General features: G+C 34.6%; 2 protein-coding genes across 3 annotated transcripts; both read left to right on the top strand.

Moving 5' to 3' along the window:
- Positions 1-4,466: 4,466 nt before the first annotated feature.
- Positions 4,467-9,989, top strand: LOC121245770 (BTB/POZ domain-containing protein At5g03250-like). 2 transcript variants are annotated; one of them, XM_041143629.1, is made up of 5 exons: positions 4,467-4,712; positions 4,868-5,167; positions 6,277-6,346; positions 7,410-8,633; positions 9,297-9,989. In XM_041143629.1, exons 2-5 carry the CDS (start codon positions 5,109-5,111, stop codon positions 9,840-9,842), a joined length of 1,899 nt encoding a protein of 632 aa, XP_040999563.1. In that variant the 5' UTR covers positions 4,467-4,712; positions 4,868-5,108; the 3' UTR covers positions 9,843-9,989. The 2 variants fall into 2 exon arrangements, with proteins under 2 accessions (XP_040999563.1, XP_040999562.1); XM_041143628.1 differs by having other exon boundaries at positions 4,467-5,167.
- Positions 9,990-12,860: 2,871 nt separating this feature from the next.
- LOC121246182 lies at positions 12,861-14,943 on the top strand. Its single transcript, XM_041144233.1, has 4 exons — positions 12,861-12,996; positions 13,370-13,584; positions 14,481-14,612; positions 14,685-14,943. Exons 1-4 carry the CDS (start codon positions 12,930-12,932, stop codon positions 14,754-14,756), a joined length of 486 nt encoding a protein of 161 aa, XP_041000167.1. The 5' UTR covers positions 12,861-12,929; the 3' UTR covers positions 14,757-14,943.

Here is a 14,943-nt window from a genome sequence, read left to right as displayed (position 1 = left end):
TTGGCTTTAGGACTTCAATCATCTTAAAAATTCCAAATTTCTTGCGTGTAATCAATTATCAATTGAAACTCTAATCCCCAGTTGGGTCACGTTCTATATTATTGAATTGAAGCCATCATCATATAAAAAATGAAATGTTTCCGATTTAAGTCCATATTTATATTTTTGGCATGAAAACATGCTTTATTAATTGCAAGCTATTATTCCAATAACTTAGTTTAGAAATATGAACTTTTTCTTGGTTAGAACCAAACAAAAAAATCCCTTCATCCCAAAGGAAACCAGATATCCACGTGGATTTGGATTCTCCACATCGAAAATCGGAACTCTACCTCAATTCTCTTCTCCATTTGGACGAAATTATCGTTCAGAGAGGCCATGTATATGGATTGATAGTCATAGATCATAGATGGTAGCGTCAAGTCATAAGAGCATTCTGTTTATGTATAATATTAAAAAAGAGAAATTATTTAAAGAATTGTTTATAAAACGAGTTCCATTTAATTACTTAAAAAAACATGTAAAATATAAATTACTATAATAACCCGCTATATGTAGCAGGTACTGTTTATCCTTCAAATAATTTTTTAATTATTTATATTTCATTTACTCTCTCATTTCCTTTTACTTTTACATTTCAATACAAATTTTTTTTATTATTCATCATTTAAAACATCTATATTTTATTTTTTTCCAAAAAAATATCTTGGAAGTATTATTTATCCGATTTCTTCATATCTTTATTTTATTCTACTTATATATATTTATTTTGTGTGTATAGGACTGAATTGTTTTTGTGCCTTCGGATGCTCCATCCGATCTTCCTCGATTGGAGAGGGGCAAAGAGGGTAGTGCTCAAGAGTTAGTTGCGGCACTTAATTCCCCCCTTGCCTCAACGATTTGGTTGGGATTACTCCAGATTCGCCATTTGTTTTTCCAACCCCCCCTCCCTCCCCAGTGGCAGCAGGGTTTCAATTCCTTCACCACCTTTTAGTGTGTCTCCTTGAGGAAGCCGTGAAACATCTTTGACAACTTCCAAGGAAGGTCTCGAAACCAATGAAGCTTTACCCCTCCAGGATGAAACTGGTGAGATAGGGAAGGCCAAAAACTGCATGGTCCCTCCCGTTGAACCATCTGTCTGCCTCCCTTTGTTCGTCGATGCTAAAGCTACCTTTTCCCATGTAACGGCGTAATGGAAGGCCCAAACCACATGGTCTATACTCTAAAAAGACTAGTCAATGATATAATTAGAGCATCATTAAAATCTTATAAAGAGCAAAAACTTCTACTTTCCAAGTAATATGGGATCTCATACACTACCTAACCTTATCCTTATCATATGGGGTATCACAATCTACTCCCCTTAAATTGCCGACGTCCACGTCGGGTCTGTCCCTTATAGGTGGCATGACTCAAGTCCCACATTTCTAGTTGGGATAGACTCTGATACCATTTGTAACGCCTCAATAGAAGACGCAAACCACATGGCCTATACTCCAAAATGATTAGTCAATGATACAATTGGAGCCTCATTAGAACCTTATAAAGAGCAAGAACTTCTACTTTCCAAGCAATGTGGGATCCTATACAACACCTACCATTATCCATATCATATGAGGTATCACACCCATGGAGACTTTGCTAACATTTCCTCGCCAACTGTCAACCCGAGAGGCTTTTCTAGCTCCCATCATGTGGCTTCTTCGGCCTTCCTACCTACTCGCTGAGAATAGATTATCAATGGCTTTGTTCAACAGTTTCGTAGTGTTTTTGCATCAATAATGTTACGTTCTCCTTAATGCCTTGGTCAATAATTCTGAAAAATATATTTTTAATCCTTCTTTTCCTTTTTTTAAGAGGTGGTTTAAGGTTTAGGATTCAAGAGGTTTTGGATTCAGGGTTTTGGGGGCTTGGGGTTTAGGGTTCAAGGGGCTCGAGGTTTAGGGTTCAAGGGGTTCGAGGTTTGGGATTCAAAATTGAGGGTTTAGGGTTCATGGTTCATATTACATTGTATATAATAATACATTGCAAATATAAAAAAATATATATGGATATTACAAATTTATTGGTAGAAAGGAAATGTTTAAAAAGAATAAAAAAAATTATTAGTTAAATGTTATGAAAGAAAAATAGATAAGCTGATTTATGATATATTGTAAAAGTTAGTATGTAAAATAGAAAAAGTGAAGTTTAGTAATATATTTTAAAAGATAAGATAAATGAACCATTGCGAATGCTCTAAAGAGATTTTATAAAAATAAATAGAAAATGTTTGGGCCACCGATAGGTGGTTCCGAGATATTTTTTTGATACTATTTTTATTTTTTTAACTTAATAATTAAGGAAATATATTTTTAATGACGTTATGAATTTTAAAAAATGTTTAAGGTTATTTAGAAAATACATGAAAGAAAAACAAAAAAAAAAAAAGGGAAAAAATTTATACTTGTCAGGACCCAAATTGAATTTTGACTTAGTGGTTGTAGAGCCACTCAAAATAAATCTATAACTTAACATGATTTTATATAATACGTTATATCTATTTTATAATAAAAATAAATTTATATTTTCGTTCTTTTAGATCTACCTTTATAATATCATATCAAACTATATTAATTTATGAGTTTATTTTTATGTAATTTTTTGTAATTAAAGTATTTTTATAAAAAAATTTGTGATTTAAGTATTTTGATGAGAAATATAATTTACGACTAATCACGTGGCGGTGAGACTAGGAGGACCGTGGGGTCTTTTGAAACAATAGCGTACCAATAATAAAGAAAGGGCATTGCGACAAAATGTATTGTGAATCAATTTAAGGACTTTAGTGGGTTTTCCTATTTTCTTTTCCTTGATAGTACACTTGTCATTACAAGGTTTTTGTGTGTTCAAAAATAGTTTTATTATTTTGAATGTTTTTTTTAGTATAATTATATTATGTTAAAAGAGGTTTTGTACACCGCACGTTGTAGTCCCACCCAAGCGGGGAACGACAGATCTATTCTGCTTCTCTCTCTTAAATAAAACTAGAAAATGAAAAATTAGACATAACCGGTAATACATATAGATGTTGCGTGCCGTGTCGGTGCTGCCGACACTCACATCCACCGCTTGGCTGCATGAGGTTCCCGTATCACAAGACTTTCTAGTTAGTATCAGCTCGTCGGTGCCTTTATTTTTCTCTTTATTTTTTTTTAACAAATAATTTATATATATTTTAATTTATAATATACATACTTTACACTCATGCATTTTCTTTTAGCTATTTTTTATGATTTATTTTATAAAGCTTCGTTTGGTTGTTATTACAATTTTTTTAAATTAATACATAAAATATAATAAATAATATATTTTTTTTCAAATCTTAATATATTAAAAAATTATCTTATAATAATATTTTATTTAATTGAGAGTCAAAGTCTCGGCCTCACGAGGAAAGCAGTAAACACTATCAAACAACAAGACTATTGAAATATTGATAGAATAAAAATCCTTCGATAGACAATAAAAGAATATTGAAACATAGCCATGTGCCTCGTGGGTGCCTCAATTAGTGGACACAACGTGGCGACAACGTGGTTGAATCACACATTTTCTGCACCCCCAAACCAATGCATATATGCATCAGATTTTTCTTTTTTTTTTTTTTTCCCCATTACTTTAATTCAATGTAATGCATCATCAACTGAGATTGAAGGATAGTTCACCCCACAAATTTATGGGCTTGTTTATTGCATTTGTTGCGTTTCTAACGCATTGTCAATTTCCAGTGCAATTTTGGCAGGTTGTGTGCTTCAAGAATGTGTCGGTGGAGCTAATTTCATAATTCAGCTAATGCTACGTCACCTCAAGGGCCCGATCTGTGGTGAGAGACATTGGGCCTGCATACCAAGCCCATATGTAAATTTTACAAACATAGAACGTCGATCCAGTATTTTCAAGTAAGTTGGGCCCACAAATATTGGCCCAAACCTTAAAAAAAGTAATAATTAATACGGCCCAACACGCTAACCGATTCGGAGTGGCCGTCTGGCCTTCTGCTGACTGCTCTACCTTGTAAGAACATCTGTGAGGAGGAGAGCAGAGGCTGCACAGCACATTCAAGGAAGCTCAGCTCAGAGTTCAGAGTTGTAGCAGAAAGGTACCTCAAAAGGTTTGGCCACCCATGGACAAAGCAGTTCCAAAGAATTTATCTTTGGGAGGCCGAATAAGTATTATTTAATTATTAACCAACTCTTTATATATTTTTTTATAATTTATATTATTCCATGTTTAATATACAAGTTATTATAAACAAAATTCAAGATACATTTCAATTTAGGAATATATGATGTGTTAGGTTATATTATAAAACTCCTTTAATTGTAAAGTAAATTTTTATTTATCATATTATATAAAATTATATCAATTTATGAATTTATTTTTGTGACATGTCATTTTAATTATAACACTTCTTTTATATATATTATATTTTAAAAAAGAATAAATAATTAATATAAAACTCGTCTCTCTCTCTGGTTTTATTAGAATCGTTTTGAATGAAAACACCGGCCGGGGCTTTGGAAGCTGACGAAATGCAAGAAAGAGGACGAAGGTGCGCATCAGTAAGTTCGTCCCAAAAATATACGTAAGCTTGGCCAATATACCCCAGATAAAAGCTGCAAGAACGTCCAACCAGGTCCACAATTCTTAAAAATGGATAACCTTATAAGGTATATACAAATAAATTCGATGAAAAGAGAATTAACTCAACTATAAAGGCATTAAATATGTACATGTAACTTATTGTGCCACAATCTCAACGTAAATTCTAAACTCCCAAACACTGACTTTTTCGTGTAACATCAGCAACTGATTTTTCTCCTAGATATTGCACTTTGGACTCGGGACCTTCGACGTTCTCTCTATTTCTAACCAGAATGCCGAAAATATAGCGTGCACACAGAGAGAATGAGGCTGAGGAAGAGAAAGCCATTTAAGTTCACTACCCTTTTGTCACTATCGTCTTTGGCTGGCATCTTTCCTCTACCTCTCTCGTCGTTTTTCATCGTCATTCTACTGCAACAGGTGCAACTCTTTTCCCGGTGGCTAATGTTATTGAGTAACACATGGCGTGCATGAAGTTGGGATCCAAATCCGAAGTCTTTCACCTTGATAACCTAACCTGGTCAGTCATTTCTTACCTTTTGTTATTTATTACCTGTTACCATTATCTTTTTTGTTTCTAATCTGATTGTAATTTGTTCTCAGTTTGTTTTACAATGTGATTGTAATTTGTTAAAATTGAAATTTTGGACTCTGGGTTTTCGATAATATTGAATGCCACTTGATGGATTCGTGAAGTTTTGCATTATGAAATCAAACTTTTGGGCTTGGTTGTGAGGGTTGTATTGACGGTCGAGAAGTCTGTGACGGTATAAAGGAACCTATACAAAATATAGAATTCACTGTATTAGCTAATAACATAATTTATTCAAATCCTAATAGTGAGAGAGATTGAGCAATTTTACCTGTATTTTGAATTTACTCGAACTGGTTCAACTTCGGGTCCTTCCGTCTTGACACCAACATCGTTAATCGTATGAGCCTCCCTGTATGTTCCATTAAGCAAGGGCTTGAAAGGATGAGTGAGGCTGAAAATTAAAGGACCAATTACTTTGTGTTTCTTGTCTACTTCAACATGGCTTTCTGGGCGGGTTTTGAAACTCTATAATGAAATCCTGTTTTAATAAAAAAAGGAATCTGGCACTGTCCCTTTGGCGGAAGGGTTTTTGAAAGGACAATTCGGCATCAGATTTCAATGATTTTTCTGAATTGTCTTGTAACCTACTTGAGTGTCCAATTGATTTTTTGGGGTATAGGAAGTCTGTTTGTTGTCTTGGTTTAGATGAGATTTATGTACATCAAATTGGTTTCTCAAATAATTGCATCCCCCAGTTATGAAGAGATTATTGGATGGTTAAGACTGTAGCAGCATTTACCTACATTGGTTCGTTTGTATTGTTTGCAATGTGATAGCAGTTCAGTAGTAGGATGAATGTACAATTGCATCCAACAAACAGCTGCAGGAGTTTTCTTTTTTATTTCTTAAGAAAAATATGTTAAAAAACCTGTTAGATGTAATAAATTAAAGTGTTGTATGTGTTTGCAATGGTTCCTGCAATGATCAGGACGAAAGTTGCTAAAAGGACTGGTGGATTAATTCGATTGACGTCTCTTTGAGTAATATTTTCTCCTCTCTCTTTAAGAGTTCTTTTAAGCGAGACACTTTTGCAGGCTTTGCTCAACAGGGCTTCCTAGTGATGTCATTCTTGAAATAGGAGAGAAGACCTTCCATTTGCACAAGGTACATTTACTTGGCCTAGCCTTTGCTCTGCTACTTGAGTTCTCATTATTTATGGCATATGTGGATTTTGCCACTGCGATTTAAGAGGCATGTAATGCTTACATCATGACTTACATTGAAATGATGCTTGAATAAATCACTTCAATGTGCAACCTTGGGTCTTTGATCTTCTTTGGTTGTTGTATTTTGTGTCTTGAGGTTCTCCTCATGTATTAGATGCCTGACTAGAAACAATCCAAAGTAGCCGGTGCTCATAAACTGAAATTCAATCTTGTCTGCATTTAAATGTTTAGACTTTTTTGGGAACCGAAATGTATGATAGAAATAATCTTAATTCTTCTATATTGTCTCCCTCTTCTTTGTAGACCTGAAATTTAAAAAGGAAAAAGAAAAAAACTTATTTTTAATTAGATTTGTTGATAGGACTATTTTTAACAATCATATGTGCAGAATAAAAGCTTAAGAATGAGCTTTTTATTTTAGATTTCTTGTAATTAGGGATGTGCAAAAAATATGACATGCAGCTCATCTTAATGATGAGCATAACTGATATTCTTCTTCATATTTCTCCTCTTCTTTATAGTCCTGGAGTTCTGAAGAAGGTAAAAAGATAAAAATAAAGACTTGTCAGATATATTTGTTTACAGGAAGTGATAAAAATAAGAGTAATTCTACATACAACTGTGAAGTGCTTAAACGTCACATAATCGCTTTGAAAAAGAGTGGGGTCCACTATTAAAAAATTAATTTTTTTCATGCGGGTCCCATGTTTTATTCACTTTTTTCAAAGCGATTACGTGATGTTTACACAATTCATAGTTGTAAATATCTTTTCTCTAAAAATAATGCAAGCTGACTAGAAGCATAGCTATGATATTTTCTTCTGGACTTCTTCTAATATTGGATGTGTGGAAAATCATGGAGATCCTTCTCATTACCTTTTTTTGTTGTTTATTATTTTATTATTGTCTTTACTGGTCATCATGCATATCTGGTTTCACTCTTATGTCTTGCATACTCATGAAATACATTCCCTCTCTTCCTTTCTTGACATGCCAAACAGTTTCCCTTGCTGTCCAGAAGCGGACTGTTAGAATATCTCATTGGAGATCTTTCTAGCGAGGATGAGACAAAGTGTGTTTTGCAGCTACATGACATACCTGGAGGAGCCAAAACGTTTCTTCTTGCAGCCAAGTTCTGTTATGGCGTTAAAATAGAGCTCACTGCATTAAATGTGGTCAGGCTCAGGTGTGCAGCTGAGTATCTTCAGATGACTGAAGACTATGGAGAGGGGAATCTTATAATGCAGACGGAAAATTTTCTTAATGAGATTTTTTGTTACTGGACAGACTCAATTAAAGCTCTTGAAACCTGTGAAGAGGTTCTACCACATGCAGAAGAGCTTCATATTGTTTCAAGATGCATTGATTCATTGGCAATGAAAGCTTGTGCAGATCCAAGTTTGTTTAGTTTGCCCATGTCAGGATGCAGTGCTGTGGAAAACCCAGGTGCGGCTGGAATTTGGAATGGAATACGCACAGCAGCTAAGCCCAATCCTGTGAGTGAAGATTGGTGGTATGAAGATGTGTCCATTCTGAGATTTCCTCTGTATAAAAGACTAATTCTGGCTGTAGGAACGAGAGGGATGAGGGCAGAGAGAATTGCTGGGTCCGTTGTCTACTATGCAAAGAGGCATCTCCCCTTGTTGGGTAGGCAATCAAGCTTCCCAAATGGGACCTGTGCTGCCCCGGGATCAGCTATTTCTGCCTCATCCGATGTGGGTCAAAGGAATCTTCTTGAAGAAATTGTCGAGTTACTACCCATTGAAAAGGGTGTCACAGCAACTAATTTTCTTCTTAGGCTTTTAAGAACATCAATGATTTTAGATGCCAGCCAATCATGTCGCGAGAATTTAGAGAAAAGGGTTGGCGCTCAGTTGGATCAAGCAGCTCTTGAAGATCTTCTGATACCAAATATGGGGTACTCAGTTGAGACCCTTTATGATATTGACTGTGTTCAACGGATTCTCGACCACTTCATTCTGGTAGATCGTGGTTCTCTTGATTCTAATTCTAATTGTATGGTATATGAGGGGCAGTTGATGGGAGGTTCCAATTCACTGACCCCAATGACAATGGTGGCTAGTCTGGTGGATGGTTATTTAGCCGAAGTGGCACCTGATGTTAACTTGAAGTTATTGAAATTTGAGTCGCTAGCTGCTGGTATCCCTGATTATTCCAGGCCATTAGATGATGGAATCTACCGTGCGATTGATATATTCCTCAAGGTAACAAAATAAATAAATTCAAATGTGCTTCCGCTTATTTGTGATTTTCCCTGCAAAATCTTTTGATTCTGGTCATCTTGTTCGATGGCTACAAGTTTCCAGAATATTTAAATATTTTTCAGATGACATGGTTTAAACTGGATAGTTATTGCCTTATTTCGTGTAGGAGTGATTTCTTTTTCCTGTCCCTCATCTCTTATTAGATCTGCGTAATTTTGAAGGATATTCATTTTTGACTTATTTATTATAATGAGATTCATTCACCACGATTAACACTCAAGTCTGGTATATTTGTTCTGGAAATGGCTTAAAAGGGAGAATAATTCATTTTATTACCAGGAAAAATAATAATTTTTTAGTCACTTTATATATTTATCACTTTGTTTGTGTTTTAGAGAAGCAGCAACATACCATGGTGCTTGGGCATTAAACCTTGACTTTGTTCCTTCTTTAGGAGGCAATTTCCTTGACCAATAAATGGAAATGATACTTGTTTTCATGGTGGAATTACTATACTATATTCCAAAAGAAATTGTGCTCCGAACTCATTTCATTTTCAAGCTCACTTAAAAATGTTTGTTCGTTTTCTTTGAAGTTACTTCCCATTGCATGCTACATCATTTACCGTATTTCCTAATAAAACTAAACTTGTCTCAACTTCAGGCTCATCCCTGGCTAACAGACTCTGAAAGGGAACAGCTCTGCAGGCTCATGAACTGCCAGAAGCTCTCCTTGGAAGCCAGCACCCATGCAGCCCAGAATGAGAGGCTGCCACTTCGTGTCATTGTCCAAGTTCTATTCTTCGAACAACTTCGGCTCCGCACCTCTGTTGCTGGTTGGTTCTTTGTCTCTGACAACCTTGAGAACTCTCAAAATCACAGTGGGAATCTTGCTTTGATCAGAAATGATGCCTCTACCCAAGCAGCAGGCACCACTCAAAACCACCTTGTAGCGGTTAATGACATGAAGGGACGGGTATCCGAGCTTGAAAAGGAATGCTCTAGCATGAAACAAGATATTGAGAAGCTAGTGAAGACAAAAGGAAGTTGGAATGCCATCTTGAAAAAATTTTCTTTCAGACCAAAGACGAAGTCATCCTATGATCCAAATGCATCGAAGCCGGGCAACAATTCCAAAACGTTGCCAGAATCAAAAGAACCACTTGCAAATGGAAAAGTAAATCATGGCAGTGGTGAATTGGAAGGTTGAATCTCATGTCCTAATTGAAAGTTTTTTTTTCATTCACCAATAACTTCTTTTCTCTACCTCCGGCAAGTAGCTGCTAGCTAGTCGTTATCTGTTTCTGAAGGGTTTATAATTACACTTAGACATAAGATTGTATTACAGTTCCTCTCACCTTTTAGATCTTCCTCTGATATTTGATATTTTTTTCAGTTTTCAAACTCTGTTCTCTTATGCCATTCTTTGTCCCTTGGTCTTTAACCGCTCTATATTCTAACCAAGTGCGTCGAACTACATGCAATATAACTACTTAAAAAACATGTATTCAATCTGCGTACAGCAAAGAGCTAGTGACTGTAGAAGATAAGAATCAGCTCTTAGGAATTTATTTAAAAGAATGGTAGATCATGCAAACTTCCTACAATGATCCAATGTTTCAAAAGTTAAATCAATCCGTCAAGCTGAAGATGCCGAAATCATGACCGCCATATAAGAAATTATCCTAATGTGTAAATTTAAACTAAAAAATCGGTCCGGACCGATTGGACGGATTTTGAACTGGTCTAGTCCAGGACCGGTTAATGTAATATGCAAACCAGCTAGAACCGGTCTAGTTCCGGTTTTAGAATTTCTCGGATCGGATCCGTTGATACAAAAAATATATAAAAATTAATATTTTATATATAAGTTTTATACAAAATTAAAATTATACATAATATTTTACATATATATAAGTTTTATATTTAATGTATAATTATATGTAAATTTTTTATATATAATATATATAATTATATATCATATATGAAATAAATTCATATTATAACTTATAAATTATAACATAAAATGTTAATCTTAAATATGAATATTTGTAATTTATTTGATCATATGTTATTAATATAATTATATATAAGATAATGTTATTATAAAATAAAAATTTAATCTTAAAAATGAAAATTTAATTAATCATACGTTATATAGCTATACTAATATATAGTTTATAACTAATACTAATATATAACTATACTAATAGTCTAATATTAATACTATTATATAGTTTAATATATTAGACTATAGTATATTAAATGTATTACAAATATACTATAATTATCAATTTCCTAAACCATGAAAAAAAAATTTTAATTATCATTTAAAAAAAAAAACACATTGAAAATATAGGAAACGGCGCCGTTTTCCCTAACTAAACCCTAAAGTCGTCTCGTCCGCCTCTCACTCTCTCGTCCGCTCACTCTCTCGTCTCTGTCTCGGCCCCTTCTCAACTCTCTCGTCTCTCACTCTCTTGTCTCTCAAGTCTCTCGTCTCTCACTCTCTCTTCTCTCAACTCTCTCGGCCTCACTTTGTCTCTCAGCAGAGTCTGCCCCCTCAACGGTAAGGTTTTTTTTTTTTTTTTTTTTTTAAATTACATACTAGGATTTTTGTGATATTAGGGTTTTTGAACCCGGACTTTAGGATTTTTTGTGATTGTGATTATTATTGTGTTTGTGATATTAGGGTTTTGTCATTGTGTTTGTGAAATTACTTTGAAATTATGATAGATGATATTTGTGATATTAGGGTTTTGTGATTGTGTTTATTATTGTGTTTGTGATATTAGGGTTTTGTGATTGGGTTTGTGAAATTATTTTGAATTATGATAGATGATATTTGTGATATTTCTAAAACTTTTTTACGATGAACCTTGCGTTTCTCGGGACCAATTATCTCACTTGCAACAGTTTTATATTTGAGCTAGTGACAATTCTAGCTGCAATTTTCTCAAGAAACCTCTACATATTCATCTACTAATCCTTTACCCAACATTAATCCTTTCACTGTGATTTATTTTGACTCACATGAATTTCTATAACACAAACCAGTACTCGGAACACATGCAGGACAAGACAAATTAAACCTGCATTAAATTAGACACGGTACCGTCTCAATTCACTGATGAGTTCACCTTTTTTTTTTTTTTTTAACGTTTATGAAAAAAAAATATAATTTTCTCAAAAACCAAACAGACAATATAGCGAGCAAGGAAGAAAGAAAGAAAATTATATATTTTTTTTTATAAACGTAAAAAAAAAAAAAAAAAAGTGAACTGATCAGTGAATTGAGACGGTACCGTGTCTAATTTAATGCAGGTTTAATTTGTCTTGTCCTGCATGTGTTCCGAGTACTGGTTTGTGTTATAGAAATTCATGTGAGTCAAAATAAATCACAGTGAAAGGATTAATATTGGGTAAAGGATTTGTAGATGAATATGTAGAGTTTCTTGAGAAAATTGCAACTAGAATTGTCACTAGCTCAAATACAAAACTGTCTCGATTTATTGTTTTCTTTTTTTACGTTTATGAAAAAAAAAATTCTCAAAAACCAAACAAACAATAAAGCGAGCAAGGAAGAAAGAAAGAAAATTATATATATTTTTTTATAAACGTAAAAAAAAAAAAAAAAAAAAGTGAACTGATCAGTGAATTGAGACAGTACCGTGTCTAATTTAATGCAGGTTTAATTTGTCTTGTCCTGCATGTGTTCGAGTACTGGCTTGTGTTATAGAAATTCATGTGAGTCAAAATAAATCACAGTGAAAGGATTAATATTGGGTAAAGGATTTGTAGATGAATATGTAGAGGTTTCTTGAGAAACTAAGGGGGGAAAGGTTTGATTTTTCATTAAGTTATTGGGTTCTAATAGATTATTGGCCTTTAGGATAACTTCACGACAAAAGAAGTTAACTATTGGGTAAGTGTTCTATGGCATTTACCATAATTATAATTAGTGGTAGAATACCCTCTTTTCTGATTACAGGATTTATTCTTCTTCTTCTTTTCTCTTATCTAAAATGGTTTCACTTAATGAATCAATTTGAAACTCCAAGGTCAGAAAGCTGAGCTAATTTGGCTTGTTGAGTAGCTATCCCAGGAAGTGATCTTAAGCTCAAGAGTAAGCTTGATGTTGCAATGTAGGTGCTCCAATGGTATGCAGAAATGACAATCAGTGAGACAGCTCCAAGTATGTTTCACAAAAATACTAATATTTCGGCTACCATGGCTAAGATTCAGATTTCAAGCTTGTCATTTAAACGATGGGGTAGAAAATACCCATTTATCAGATATGGGCTTCCAATGGTCTCACTCACGGTGTTTGGGGCCATTGGTCTTGGTCATCTCTTACAAGGCAGGTTAGTGCTATTGTTCTTCTCAATTTACAATTTCAAATCTTCTGATCTCACTGTTAATTCCTTAAAGAGAAAAATATATTACATTAAGTGCTGTTTTATCCTGTCAAACATTCTGAGGAGTATAGAGAGCATTTGTGATAAAATTGGGTTTTTTCTTTTATTTTAGGAATTTTATGAGCAATTTTATTAGGAATATAAATTTTCTGAACAGTGGTGTAGAATTCTAAGAATGGATAGAGTTGAAATAATATTTGTGTTTTCTATATCCTGATACACGTACAACGATGGCTTTAAATACAAATGTGAGAGTAACGGTAAGTTTACTTTTTGAATTTAAAATACAAGTTCAAAAACAATTGAATTCAAAACCCAGGATTACGGCTCCGTCTCGTGCATGATATGCGGCAACGGCTTGAGATTTGCAACAACAGCTTGAGATTTTTCAGTTTGCAACGGCTTGAGATTTGCAATAGCGGAAGCTTGATTTTCGGTGGCCTCATTATGATCTTCTGCTTTGTATGCTCCAGTAAGTGGCATTGTGGAATTTTTGGTTTAGATCCTTTGTGTATGGATCTAAAGTACGCCCTGGTAAGTACCTTGTGGGGCAGAGTCTTGCAGGGATCATATTGCCTTTACTGCTGAAAATGTCGAAAATATGAATTATAAGCAGATCTTCTACGTTTTCAGCCATAGACCTCTTTCTTCTGGTCCACTACCAATTATACCCTTTGGATGCCCATCCCTGATACATCATGTTTTTTCTATCACTTCTAGAGCAATGCAAATAATCAAATTTTATGTTTTTTTTATTGGAACGAATTTCCTATATTTAATTGAGATCTTGGGGGAGCGACATCTTTGGGGGTGTCATCAAGAGCACCACTCAAGAACATAGGAAGCCCTCCCTTCTTGCTCCTCTTCTTAGATGATATTGGTACTAAGTTCTTATTTTCCAGCAAGACTGAACTTTCCTTCTGAACACAAAAAGTGGACTCTTTAGCGGCTTGAAGCCCTCTTCTGTTTTTAAATAATCCAGATTTTAGATATAAATAATCTAGTCATCTCTTTGTAGGTTGTTAAGCTACTTCATCTCTGCGGTATGCCACTAAGGCTATGTACAGGAATCAACGTACACAAACTGAGTTTCCCAAAATTTTGTCACTTTCTCAATGCTAATTATATTCTGGTTTTTCCCATTTCTACAAAAATGAGTAAAAGGTCAAGTTGGAATATATTTCTTTTGCTGTCGCTCTACCATGGGTGTATGTTATTTTCCTTGGCATACGAATCTTGAATGAAAGAAATGCTTAACAAAATGAAGACAGTTTGTTTGCTATTATATGTACTTGCTCTGAAATATTGGACTTGCTGGTGATTTCTAGAGATGGTGTTGTCATCATTGCAGTCGTTGTTATCGCCATCATCATTTCTTTGATTTTTTTTTTTCCCTCTTCTCCTTCTCCTAAAGTTTGGTGCGCTTCTAGTTCAGTAAGGATATTGCAAAGGTGAAGGATGATCAAGAATGGGAGATCACTGAGACAAGAAAAGCACTGTCTAGAACAGGACCCATAGAAGCATATAAACCAAGAAAAATCTCATTGGAGGAAGAGCTAAAGGTAGAGGACTTTTGCACGTATAATTGAATACAATTGAGGGTATTTGCTGCTCACCTGTCTGTTTCTGTGTAGGCTTTGCAAGAGAAGGTGGACATAAACAACTATGAGTACAAGCGAATTCCTAAACCAAATGACGGAAAGTGAGGCAAGTTTTTTCTCTCTGCCTGCTGGATAATCTCAGCCTTCGGAATTTCAATTTTTTATTTTGGTTAGCAGAACACTACCTATTTCCTGGATTCACGGGTGATGACCTCCTTCCCCACCCCGTGGCTGTTCAAAATTGTATAATTTTTATACTTCAATAAATTGCGCTTGCGGCTATAAACGTGAA

Source organism: Juglans microcarpa x Juglans regia, chromosome 1S (genome assembly GCF_004785595.1).
Source record: "Juglans microcarpa x Juglans regia isolate MS1-56 chromosome 1S, Jm3101_v1.0, whole genome shotgun sequence".
NCBI lineage: Eukaryota > Viridiplantae > Streptophyta > Magnoliopsida > Fagales > Juglandaceae > Juglans > Juglans microcarpa x Juglans regia.
The sequence above is the reverse complement of the archived record's forward strand: the minus strand, read 5'-3'. Positions and strand labels throughout refer to the sequence as shown.

What these genes read in the sequence shown, in the direction of transcription:
- LOC121245770 (XM_041143629.1), top strand. Translation starts at nt 5,109, where the DNA reads ATGGCGTGCATGAAGTTGGGATCCAAATCCGAAGTCTTTCACCTTGAT. An exon ending in CACCTTGATAACCTAACCTG is followed by an intron (nt 5,168 to 6,276) that starts GTCAGTCATTTC and finishes ACACTTTTGCAG; the next exon opens with GCTTTGCTCAACAGGGCTTC. An exon ending in AGACCTTCCATTTGCACAAG is followed by an intron (nt 6,347 to 7,409) that starts GTACATTTACTT and finishes CATGCCAAACAG; the next exon opens with TTTCCCTTGCTGTCCAGAAG.
- LOC121246182 (XM_041144233.1), top strand. Translation starts at nt 12,930, where the DNA reads ATGGGCTTCCAATGGTCTCACTCACGGTGTTTGGGGCCATTGGTCTTG. An exon ending in GGTCATCTCTTACAAGGCAG is followed by an intron (nt 12,997 to 13,369) that starts GTTAGTGCTATT and finishes TTCAAAACCCAG; the next exon opens with GATTACGGCTCCGTCTCGTG. An exon ending in TGGATCTAAAGTACGCCCTG is followed by an intron (nt 13,585 to 14,480) that starts GTAAGTACCTTG and finishes GTGCGCTTCTAG; the next exon opens with TTCAGTAAGGATATTGCAAA.